The sequence below is a fragment of the Pistacia vera genome, unplaced genomic scaffold (assembly GCF_008641045.1).
Source record: "Pistacia vera cultivar Batoury unplaced genomic scaffold, PisVer_v2 Contig489, whole genome shotgun sequence".
In the NCBI taxonomy this organism is placed as follows: domain Eukaryota; kingdom Viridiplantae; phylum Streptophyta; class Magnoliopsida; order Sapindales; family Anacardiaceae; genus Pistacia; species Pistacia vera.
This window is the reverse complement of record NW_022196322.1, coordinates 639,500-652,608: the sequence shown is the minus strand read 5'-3', so window position 1 is coordinate 652,608 and position 13,109 is coordinate 639,500. Positions and strand designations below refer to the sequence as shown.

The 13,109-nt window shown below is 35.2% G+C and overlaps 1 protein-coding gene across 1 annotated transcript; it reads left to right on the top strand.

Moving 5' to 3' along the window:
• Positions 1-4,318: 4,318 nt before the first annotated feature.
• LOC116104948 (RNA-binding protein with multiple splicing 2) lies at positions 4,319-10,682 on the top strand. Its single transcript, XM_031391374.1, has 9 exons — positions 4,319-4,607; positions 4,903-5,082; positions 5,173-5,248; positions 6,380-6,509; positions 6,679-6,793; positions 8,693-8,784; positions 8,898-8,967; positions 9,092-9,174; positions 9,279-10,682. The coding sequence occupies exons 1-9, from the start codon at positions 4,461-4,463 to the stop codon at positions 9,373-9,375; spliced, it is 990 nt and encodes a 329-aa protein (XP_031247234.1). The 5' UTR covers positions 4,319-4,460; the 3' UTR covers positions 9,376-10,682.
• Positions 10,683-13,109: the final 2,427 nt, after the last annotated feature.

The window sequence follows — 13,109 nt, the reverse complement described above, 5'->3', positions numbered from 1 at the left end:
AGTATAGTAATTTCATCTACAGGCATAAAATTTTTAAATTTTAAATCTTTTTCTCCGTATCCATTCTCACCCCAAGCCCGTTTGCACAGTCCTTTTGCGTCATCAATCGATTTTTTGACCAGATTTAGCATTTTTCTACGAAGTTCGGTGATAAACAGTGGCATTGGCCCTTGCTGGCGCACGTTGGGAATGGAGATCAGTGGGTATTCCAATCTTTTCACTATTTTTGTCTTTTAGCAGGTGGAAATTCCTAACAGAATAAGATAGAAAGTGGGTGTTTGTCATTTCTAAATCTTTTGGGTACCACTTTGTCCATACAACAAACTTTGGGTATGTGTAAGTCGTTCCCCCTGTAAAATAATATCAAACTAGTTTGTAAAATGAGTTTTTATAAGATTACATATTCCTTTTTTTCAAATTACATGTGCTATAAAAATACATTAAAAAATTTACACATTAATTTATGTAAAACACTGTTTTCTTTGAATGTTTTATACTTACTCATAAATATTGTTTTATTCTATAACATCAAAGTGAGATATATAGTTTCCTTTTATAACTGTTCTTATATAAATTATGTTATTCATTTTAATTTTTAATTTTTTTATAATCGAGGTGTTCGGGCCAGCTTGCACGCACCTCAACTAATCCTCAGAGTTTATTGAACACTCTATAAACCCAAAGATTAAGTAAACTACAATATTATTGTAGTAAGTGACCTCAAGATTTGAACCTAGGAACTCAAAAAAGAGAACAAACCTCTTTAACTACCAAACTAATCACTTAGGGTTTACATTTTAAATTTGTATCCCAGATTTTATATCCTAAGTGACATGTCATTAATTTATAATTGTTATGAGAAATGTAATGATGTAATTTATGTTATAAATCTCTAAAACAGTGTCACATCATTAAGATGTAAAATTTGATGTAAAAACTTTGTATAATAATACTTGCTCATATTAAAAGACTTGAGAGGTGTTCAATTGAGGTTAATGCACATGAAAAGGAAATTAAAAAGAAAGTATAGGACGAGTACAACATATTATCTATACCTCCATTTAATAAATAGTTGTTAACGCATGCTTTTGGATATATAGGTGCAAAAAATGATTATGAACTAAGGCGTCGGGCATTCGAATTTTGAACTTTTGGGCTATTTGGTAAATTGTCACTAGTCTTGGCTGACCATCAATGAATCTTAATCCAATTACGGCTCAAGTCACGCCGCGATCTAGGTTGAAGATCTCCGCGAGTCGTAGTATTGGAATAGTGGTGGTAATGGTCATAGCTCAAATAATAGGCGATGTTAGTATTGTGTTTCACGCATTTTGGACATGAAAATTAAGAGAAAATGATTATTAAGATAATAGGCATAAGGTAGAAAATAAACAATTAAAATATTAACTTATTAATGTAAGAAAATGATAGAAAATTACAAACTCCTTTTGCTATTAAAAGCTTTATGTTGAAACTTGGAGTCTAGATTATTCAAAAGAGAATGAAAAAACTCAAAATAAAATCCACCCAAGCCAAAGATGAGAGAGAGCCGAGATAGTGCTTTTTGTTTTCAATTGTTGCAATTGCATTAAAATAGTATAATTCTTAATTTATATATCATGGGCACAAAGTGTAATTTTAAATTATTTTGAGAAAGCATCAAACAATTTAGAATTAACTTGAGAATAAACATTTATGTCAAGTCCTTGGTTTTATGGTTAATTCATAATTAGACCAAATTTTAGTTCTATTAAATATTCTAACCCTTTAAAATAAAAATAATGCACTTTTGCCCCCATCATTGAATCCAATTCAATAATAATATTTAATAAATCTTTATTACCATTGGTTAGTGCTAGCTACCCATGGATAATCATTTCTCACCAATACATTAATTCGGATGCAGCTGTTTACGTCCAAACATCATTAATCTGATTAATGATATGTATTACTTTCTCTCCTTGAGCTTGGTTTTATGTGTGGCCATTTTGGTTCATTGTGATCTAGCCGTGGGCCTAATATCGGATTTTGATATGTTTCATTATAACTCTTTATAATCGAAACTCCCACTGATTATGGTAGACGTCTAGCAATGTTCCATAACCCATAAACCACAATAAAGTGTAAACTTCAATGAACCTATTCTGATCGTACGTACCGTGTAGTCAAATCCTCCGTTATCTAATCTCGATTAAGAATGATTCATGGTATGTCAAAACCTTTAACTTAATCTTTAATCGAATTCTCAATCGATACAATGAAACTCGTCAACATAAAACTACTTTTCATCTAACGTTCATTATACTCTAGCCTGAGATTTTCCTTTTCCAATGTATATTGACATTCGTTTGGGAACTCGAGATTGAACTATTTTGAGTTAATAGATCCCATCTTGACCATCACTTGTCCTCGCACATGGATAACATATGACTAAACCGGTTTATTACACAAGACATGACTAGTCTCATGCTTATACACCATATGAACCATATACATCCTATGTTGAATTCAACCGTGATGTCTCAGGTCTAAGGATAAGTGGAATACTAGCACGATTCTACGATGCATCATTGACCACATCCATGTGATTCATCGTAATTGGTCATATTCGATAAATAGTTCACTAACCATTTATCCATGCTAATGTTTTAGTGACATACCTCTTATAATCACCCATACTAATACCATCACATGATATTCAATGGAGACATTCAACATGCCTACTATGCAATGTTATTGCCCAGTTAACATTACTTGCGTAAGGAATTCTTTGATGATTTGATCTTCTGAAGATCTGTGTTATCCGGACATTTCACATGCAATATTAAATATAATATAATATAAATGAAACAGAAAATCAACATGTGAAATAAGAACACTTTCTTTTATTCATAATACATTTACAAGATATAATGTCTTGAAACCGACAACACTCCTAGGGCATACACTAACAGTTGGAGGTCCCAATCTTTTGAAGATAAGCATCGATTAAAGGAGTTTGGGGTGAAAGTGTTTATCAGTATGGACATGTGGATACTTGTTGTGCGTGATTCTCCAGGCTATCAGATTTGTGCCACTTGTCTTCTAACCAAGCCAAATCCAAGCGATTAGGATTGTCCCACGTGTCACTCATATCAAAATTGAAAGGGATTATGCGTGCAAATCCCCTCGTAATCATCAATTGCTAACCATTATCTAACATGAGCACAGAAGGAAAGTCCATTCCCTTTCAAAAAGGAGAACAGTAAGAGCAATCACCTTGCTATGCACCCACTTGCAAGTTAAATACTTATCCCAAGTTAAATATTACCCACAAGTTAAAGGCTCACAACAAGTTAAACTTTAATTACAAGTTTGTTACTATTATAGCTTATATAAGCTAGCTTTCCACTCGAACAAAGGGAGTTCTCAGATTCTCTCCCTCTCTCCCTCTTTTTCTCACTCATGTAAAGCCCTTTCGGTGGGGAGATCTTCTTTACTTAACACACATATCTCATTGAGAGAAGAGAACAACTCTTTGTAATCTATGATCAAAGGGAAGAATGCCCCTCGCAATAAGGTAGCGGAGGACATAGGTTTGGGAATCACCCCACCAAATCTCTTTAAAAGAATTCTATGTTGTTCTTTATTATTTTTAATGTTCAATGTGTTCATTCCTTGTTTTCGATTAGTTCATCTCATTTTGTTGGTTAATCACAATAACGCACCCATTTGACTCAATCCCATCAAAGTCGATCGAATCCCTTTAGTTATTACGAATTTTTATAACAACAATACTCAATTATGAAAAAGTAAACTGTACGTTTGTTAGGTGAGCCAACACCCTATTGTGGCGGAGACTTGGGGCCAAGTCACCTCGAACCGTCAGCCTAGGTTGATGATTTAAAGAAATAATGTTGGGTATTTGCTGATAGCTTAAGCTTTTGGAATGATGGTAAGCGCCTGATCTTGACAAGTGATATCAATGGGGCTAAGAGGACACCTCGAACCTCTCGAACTATAGGCACAAGGTTAATGGTCCTTTGGGTGAGACCTTATTTACTATTTACACCGAAAATGCCATTTTTGTTTCAGACCATTTTGAGTGATGAAATATGAATCTTCATAACAACTTGGGTGGTGCAAAGTATTAATAAAATTTGGGTATAGATTTCTAGTTATGATGATGGTTAATAAATCTTCATTTAGGCTTACATTATAAAATATATATAAAAGTGGAAAATTGGAAACAATGATAAATGGGGAAGTTGGGATTAAAAAGAAAAAAATGAATTATTTGGGGCACATCAAAAATAAGCAAAAGCTTGCGAAATAGAACGAGAAACAGAATCTTTATATACACATGCATAATAATCAAGAAATCCATTCTGCCATAAATTTTTCTCTCCCTCGTACATTGTTTCTAGGGTTTGTTTTTTTCGATTCTGTAGATTAGGTTTTTTTCTGTAGATTTCGTTGTCATGGCAGGCGCTGGAATCCACCCATACCACCAGCAATGGCCGCCGGCACCAGCTCCACCTCCGCCACCGGCCGCTGCATCCGCCGCAGCACCGCCTCCTCCTCCTCCCGTTCCTTATGACAACGCTAACCGCCCCGGTCATGATGAGGTATTATTCTCTTTCTTTCTGTTTCCTCTAATTGTACGGAAAACCTAGGAATCAAAATTAGTTGATTTAAATGAAAAAAAAAGAAGATTTAATCTTGCTTTGGCGTGTTAATTGGGGATTACATTGGCTCTCTTTTAATGATTTGGTTTTTCAGCTGGAATAAATTTATTCCTTGATTTGATTATGAATATAAGGATTTTAGCAACTTTCCTTTTTCTAGGAGAATGCAATTGATGATTGGTTCAATCTTTTAGTAAATTGTTTGAAGCGATGGGAAATTGTTGTTCTATATTAGGTTCGCACGATTTTCATTACTGGTCTGCCTGAAGACGTTAAGGAGAGAGAGCTACAGAACCTACTGAGATGGCTACCAGGTTACGAGGCGTCACAAGTGAACTACAAGGGAGAAAAACCCATGGGCTTTGCTCTCTTCTCGACTGCCCAGCTTGCAGTTGCTGCGAAAGATGCTCTTCAGGTTTCTCCTATTGATTTAATGGACTTATTTTAACTCACTACTTTTATTATTCACCTTTGCTGAAAAAAAATAGTTTTTTTGGGGTTGTAGGAAATGATATTTGATGCAGATAGTAAATCTGTGCTGCACACAGAGATGGCCAAGAAAAATCTTTTTGTTAAGAGAGGTGAGTTTTATACTTGTTAGGTGCTTGTTTTCTTTTTCTTTTCTTTTTTTTAATTAGACTTCGTGTTTTTGATTGTTGGATTCCTTAGGAAATGTAGGTAGAGAGAATAACATTTAAACTTTTTTGACTGAAATGATTTTACATCGACATTGATAACTTCAATTTTGCTGTTTGATCATGTTTAGGAGCATAAAAAAGTATTTTCATTTTTCTGTAAGAAAATCAATAATTTCTGTTGGATATCAATTTTCATTGAAGCCTTTTGAAGTTAAGAACAGTTAATGGTGTGTGTAAAGCCAGATGGTATGGGAAAGAAATTATTAAATGTAGTATGAGTGTTGTTTTTGCTATCTTTCTTAAAACTTATATTCTCAATTGTCTTCTGGAGAGTGACTACCTTGTGGAAATGTAATAGAGAAACTCATTGACTTTATCTTCCAGTTTTCATAAGAATGGTTTACTTGTGGAAGTGTTTCAGAGAATAATGCTTCTTGATTTGTATTTGAATTCAGATCTAGTGCTGCCATTGATCAGAACCAATCTCTTTTCTGAATTGTGAAGCAAATTCCTTGTTTTATAAGTTTGGGAATAAAAGGACTATACCAAAGGCTCACCAAGGTCTCTTTAGGGACATGGCTAGGCCATCTCTCGATGTGTTCTTCATTTGGATGCAATTGGTTTTGTCAATAACCAAACCAAGTCAATGACTAGTTGAATTCAAAATAATCCAATCCAATATAAAATTCAAAGGACTAAATCCAATCCAAATGAATTATTTTTTTTTCTAATACATGTATGAAGGGAAGCAAATCTTCTACTCTGAATAAAAACAATATGCATTTTTAAATGATCTGTGCAGTTTTGGCAATTTTTACAATGAACTTCACCAATTAAACTAGATGGATCAGGATTCTTTTTTTGTTTTTCCCCTTATAGTTTTGGGTCTGATATAATTTGTACTCATCAAATTTGATAAAAAACTGAATCAGTTTCATGGCTGGATTTGAATTTTGAACTCTTTTCTTTCTCTTCCACTTTTCTTATATCATGCTTTTAAGTGTCTGTGGTTTTTTAATCAAGTAGTATCTTGTTAAGCTATTGCAATATGCTAATGGTTTTTTCCCTTTTTAGGAATAGTTGCGGATTCTAGTGCGTACGATCAAAGCAAACGTTTGCGGACTGGTGGTGACTATTCACATACTGGTTATACAGCTCCATCTCCATTTCACCCTCCTCCTGCTCCTGTTTGGGGTCCACATGGGTAAGAAACTATTTCCTCCAAACATGAAAATTTTCTTCTATTGTTACATCTCACTCACCTAGAATAGGGAAATTAATTTAGATACCAGCAAGTCATTGGGATAAATGCACAGTATTTATTTGTTAAAAAATTGCATTTCCTCTGATTCATACATCTGTTTTTGGTCTAGGTATATGGCTCCTGCTCCACCTCCATATGACCCATATGGAGGTTATCCAGTTCCTCCAGTATCAATGCCTACACCTGCTCCTGTACCAGCTCCTAGCAGTTATGTGCCTGTTCAGGTGATGATCAAATGCCATATCTGTTGCTTGTGTCTGGGTTTGTGGAAGTTCCCTGCTGTTTCTTCAATATACCAATCTAGAACTAGTTTGTGTTCTTGCATTAGTTACTTTCTCTTCTTTGCTTTCTTCTTGATGTCTGGTACTCAATTATGCTTTGAAATGTGATTTTATCCAGCATCGTTCAGAACAAAGTTTTTTCATACTAACTGATTAGTTCTTTTGAGAGCTATGACATGCTTACTGATATTTGTTTTGCTTTTAGTGTTATGGCTGCAATGCTGTTTGTTAGAAATATATCTATTACAGTCTACAATGTAGCACAGCAGTTTTCTTAGCATTAAATTTATTTAGGATTTAGAAGGTCATTGTTTAATCCTGATGTATTTTACTTTTCATTTTGTTTCAAATCATCTTCAGCCACACTCTGAAACAAAGCTTTAACAGAATGTTAGTAATGCTTTTTTTTCCTTCTTTTGGGCTACCTTTGATTTCAAAGTACCTAGAAAAAACTTTAACCGTGTTCTTTAATCTGTCTTTTTGTGTCTCTCTCTTTTTCATTTTTAAGAAATCCTGCTTTTATGTCCTATCGTTGACACTTTTCCCTAGGTCTGCTCATTTCAAAAATCCTATTTTGCCATGGGCATGTGACTTGTATTCCTGCAGACACTCTTGTGATCACTAAGAGCTTGTCACGAAGGAATTACATCTGCTCAAGATTTTGATGTAATCTGGTACTGTTACTTGTTGTAAGGCCTTTTTGGTAGCCTGCTACTTGATTATGTTAGGCACTTAGGCAATCTTTCAGTATCCTATTGTCTATCTCACTTACAGAACTTGTTACTCAATTATAGACAATAAATTACTAACCATATGTTTGAAGTCATTATCCATGTAAAATAAGGGCATTGAACATGTTAAATTCTCATAAACTGACTTGGACAAAATGACATGTAAAATCATGTTGCATTTGTTCCATATCTTAGTACGAATCACTCACCATAGAGCAAGATACTACATTATTTTTTGACAGGGTTTTGGGAAGTTTGAGTCTTGATTGTATCAAATGGGAAAAAAGCTTGGGATTCTTCTTTATCCCTTGACAAATTCCTCCAACCAAACTTTTTCTCAAATCTTACTCATCAAATAAATAACTAAAACCTGCCATTAGGTATTTCAAAGAAAGAGGAGAAAGGGGAGGTGGGTGGGATGGGGGGCGGGGGTTGGGTTGTAGAGGAATTTTGGGTCTTTGGGTTAGTGGTCGTATGTACCTATTTGAACAGAAATAATAGTTCTGTTCTGTTAATTTTAATTCTACTTGATGTAATAATGTTCTAGAGGCCCGAGCACAAGTGTAAAGATTTAATTTTTTATATTCTTTCTTTCTGGCGGGAACCACATTTTTTGTATGTAGCCACAAACATCAACCTTTTTAAATTGAGTTGAATTGCTGCCATCTGTGTAATATGTGTTCTATAATAAAATCAACATCTAAGGTCTTAGGCCAATTAATCATAATCTTTTAAGATGGATGCTACTGATGCTATTAATTAAAAAGATGTACATTATGTGGATTTTTCATTTCTTAGAACATAAAGAAAGAAGAAAAGTAATTGCCATTATTAACTGTTTTTTTATCCTTAGATCTCTTAACTATGATGTTGCCACCTGTGTCTAGATGGTGTAATGAAATATTTAGTTGTATTGACACAGTTTTATCTTATGGTGTTTAATGCCACTTTTGGTAACTTGTGGTGTTCATATTGTATTGTGATTTTCATCAAGTTTCTGAGGAGTTTAAACCTGTTTCCTTTGTGTGTATGTGTATTTGTGATGAGTTAGTTTATATATGTTGTTCACTCAGTAGTTTTTGTTTTAAAGTTATATGACAATTTCTTACAGAATACAAAAGATAATCCTCCGTGCAATACCTTGTTTATTGGTAACCTTGGAGAGAATATAAATGAGGAAGAGCTGAGGGGGCTATTCAGCGCGTAAGGATGCCTTTGCCCTGGCTATTATCTGAGCTTTATTATTTCTTTGTTTGATATCATGGGTTGCATTGGTGACAAGAATCTTATGTTTCATTTTCTAACTTTTGGTTCAGGCAACCTGGTTTTAAGCAAATGAAGGTCTTGAGACAAGAAAGACATACTGTTTGCTTTATTGAGTTTGAAGTAGGTTTTATTGATTCCTTTTCACATTTGGTTTGATCTAGTTATTTCTATAAATATTATTCAAATTCACATATCAAGGTTTCATTGATCAATTATGCCTAAAGTTTTGGTCGACAACCTGCAGGATGTGAACAGTGCAACCAATGTGCATCATAATTTGCAGGGTGCTGTTATCCCCAGTTCAGGTTCTGTTGGCATGCGGATACAATATCCTTTTAGCTCTTCTGATGTGCTTTTTCTTTCTTTTCTTTAATCGTCTAAATGTTGGGTATATGGTGCACCACTATTTGTTTCCCTTGACTTTAGAGTACATATTCGAAGAATCCATTTGGAAAAAGGAAGGATGGTGGCCACGCTATTGGTTCTCCAGCAGCAAATGGAGCTCCACCAGCTCTGACCTATCAGTAGCTCGAAGGGAATGTACTCTGTTCTTTATGCTCGGGAAAATTCAACTACATGATAGGATGCATCTTGCAGCTGTTGCATGCATCCATTTCATTGTCAACATCAGCATTAGCATCTTTTCTCATGTGAAAGAATGCACATAGTGGTGTCATGACCATACCATTGTCGTGTTATGCTAATTATCTATGACATGCATTTATCAGCAGCATGTGTTAATTTGTGGATATATTAATAGGGGCTTGGATGTTGTTAAATTTGTAGAACTGGTGCATGTGTTGCCGTATTTTTAGTTTTCACGTGCTTTACCACTCCATTGACCATGTGGCACATCAAGATTAAGATTCTAGTTTAAGTGAATGCCTTCCTCTACTGCTTATTTTTCTATATCATTAGGTTCAACTACACTACATTGCTCAACATGACATCGGAAGTTGATGTGAGTTTTGTGCAAGGTTTAATTACATTACATTACCTAACATTACATCTGAGAGTGATCCTAAGTTTCATTTCATGGCACGAGTTTATTATGGTACAAGAGAGCTAGGAAATCACGCCATCGATCATTTTATTAATGAAAATTACTTGCAATTGCCATTGCCATTGCCATCCATCTCCACTTTCACAATAGGGGTATTTAGGGAATTAAATCAATCAGTTAAGCAAAGAACTGATATTGGTGCTTTAACATTCAGACTCTTCAAAGCATAATACTCTGAGAAATGTCAGAAAATGTATTATGCTGTGATCTTATATGCAGGATTGTATTAAATGACCAAGCTTCCATTTGTTTGAGGAGATCAGGTACTGCAGCTGCTTTTTGTTACAGGTAATTGTGCTTTATACCTGTCAAGAAAGCCGGTCAAGCATCCCTATCTGGATGTTAATTGACTGCTCCTAGGACTAAACATGTTAAGTTTCACTGGATGCTGGTTTGAGATGCAAAATGTTGAGCTGGAGACTAGTCATCAACGAGGAAGCTTTTTCTGCTCGTTTCTAACTGTGATCTTATAGTCAAATGGGGTCTGCATGCTCTGATTTTGGAGGAAGTCTTGGGTTCTTGTTTGCGGTCCTTGATGCATGTTTGATAAATCTGCAACAGAAAAGTGTTATAGGGCGAGAATAAATGAAAGATAGAAATGGACAGTTTAATTGTGGTTTTATATTGATTAAAGTATCTCATACTACTTGGCCTTACTCAATCCTTGGCATGCTCTCTCTGTCTCCTTCTTTTTGAGGACCATGTTTCTTTAGGTGTTCAACTGAAGAAGTATTATATTGTTTTATCTCATGTTTGGTTTTGTTGTGTCCTTCTTTTTAAGGTATTTGAATTCTTAATCTGGAGGAGGGAGAGATATATTAGGGTGTCCTAGGAAAACTACATCTTTGTCTGAAGGCCAGCAATATTCTCTTTTTCATATTTTGGCCGTCTCTTGGCACGTGTATAAGGGACAAATAGAAAAAAAGTGATAATGTGGTTATGTAATATCGTCTTTTGTCTCTTGTACATGTATGAAGACGAGTGAGAGAATGAGAACAAGAGCACGTTTATCATAAATCTTATAGTTCTAATAGGTTATTTGTCTGATAGTTCTAATAGTCTCATAGTTTTGATGTATGCTTGGTTTCTTAATGACTAGGTTGTCTAAATGACCAGGTGATTCAAAACCAGAGCTTTTCTACTTTCTCGATATTGTAATATTGTATTTGTAGGATTCAACAAATGCTCCGGTTTTGAACTCTTATTTGCTAATCGGCTTTATGGATATTTGGCTTGTCAAATTAAAACTAAAAAGTATAAAAGAACCAAGCTCATTTTCTGCTATAAGGGCTATATCATAGTCAAAATTTTGATCTCCAAACAGTTTAAGCATTTCCTTGGCGTTTAAAAATGGCTGGCTGTTGAAGAGAATCAGTCAAAATGCTGTAAAAGTATAAAAGCCATTAGACTTCTTACGAGAAAACTGTGGCAGATTTAATGACAGATCTCATGGAAGTATTTATAAAATGAATTTTAAGTCATTAATGACAATAATTAGTTTTCTTAAGAATATTTTTATAGTCACAATCAATGTTCTGAAAATCAGACCGGGAGTCGACTTGGTCAAATGCCCGGTTTGCGGGTCGAACGGTTGGATCGGTCGGATTGGTCGGTTAGATCGGTGACATTAACATATTGACATCAGCAAAAACGAAAAAAGGGAAAAGAAATCCAGGTTTTTCATCTAACTAAAATTTAAAAACCATCAAACCAACCCTGCAGTAATAATAAAAATTAAAACTATCACAGTTTCATCATCAATTTCTATTTTTCCATGAGAAATTGACAGATTCAGTATTCACATTTCACAATTTCATATCACAATAAGTTAATAATACAGTATCATGAATCAATTCAATGAATCAATTCAAAACAAAAAACAAGGGGCAAATTTACACAATCTACAAGTGTAAATTGTAAAACATGTAGGTTGGCCACATGAACAAACAAAAAAACAGAACCAAATCTCCAAAAAGTCTAAGCAAAATTACCAGCATTATAAAACAAGCAGGCCACCTGGACAGACAACAAGAAGATAATAAAATCTACATATTCTACACATCATAAACGGCAAACGACAGACGACGGTAGATGTGAAGGCTAAAATCTGAACTGAAGTGACTAATCCGGCATACCAGCAACGACAAGCAAGAAGCAGACTTTTAGATGGTGACGGTGATGATTGAAGAGGTTTAACCGTTGAAGACTTGAAGTTGAAGAATGAAGACTTGCAGCAGACCATCCACGACAAGGAAGAAACACTGAAGCAGAGTAGCAGACCGAAGACTTGAAGAGTGAAGACTTGAAGGTTGAACCACTGAAGCTGAAGCTTGAAGGAGATCCGAGATTGCGAATGGAGGACAGGAGGAGGAGGACTGGACTGGAGAGTGGAGATTGCGAATGGCAAAGTAGCAAACCAAAATGAAAAAGGCAAAAAGGAAAATTTTCAAGTGGCAGACATCTCAGTAACTCACAGCTCAACGCAAAAGCAAATTGAAAATGTATTAAAATTTTTGGGGATTTGACATTTTGACTTTGTGTTTGCGGACTGTGGTTTTTATTACTTTTTACTTTTTAATTTTATTTCACATGATTAAACCGGATTGGTGTGGACCGAAATTCTTTGTTATACCAGGTGGACTCTTGGTTTGCTACCGTGCGACGGTCCAATCGCGGTTTGAAACGGTTTGAAGCAAAATTTCGGTTTTTTACTCTTTTCAAATCGGAAATATAAGAGAAACCCGGTCGGACCGGTTTGACCCCCCGATCCGGTTCGGGTTTCAGAACATTGGTCACAATTTTTACTAAAAACCCCTATGGCTGTCAAGGTTTTAAAACCTGACCTGCGGTGAGAGTGAGACCCGTCAAAGTGGTTGGGTCTTGGGTTGACTGGTTGAACCGGTTTGACCAACGGGTTAAATTGGTGACATCAGCATGTTCAAAGGTTTGAAATCTAACAAAAACACCCCTAAAAATTATGTAAGTCCTATAGGTTTGAAATTCTACTAAAAAACCTCAAACACCACTGTAGAGGTCGACAACCCAGGCCAAATAGGGTATGTTTTCAATGATGAAAACACTTCTCATCACCACAAAAACACTCCCCTTAGCATCCAGACCAAAACCCATCTCATCCTTCCCTTGTTCATTCCACCAATTGTCGGCAAATAGCTCATTGTTTTGGTTGATCGATTTTTGT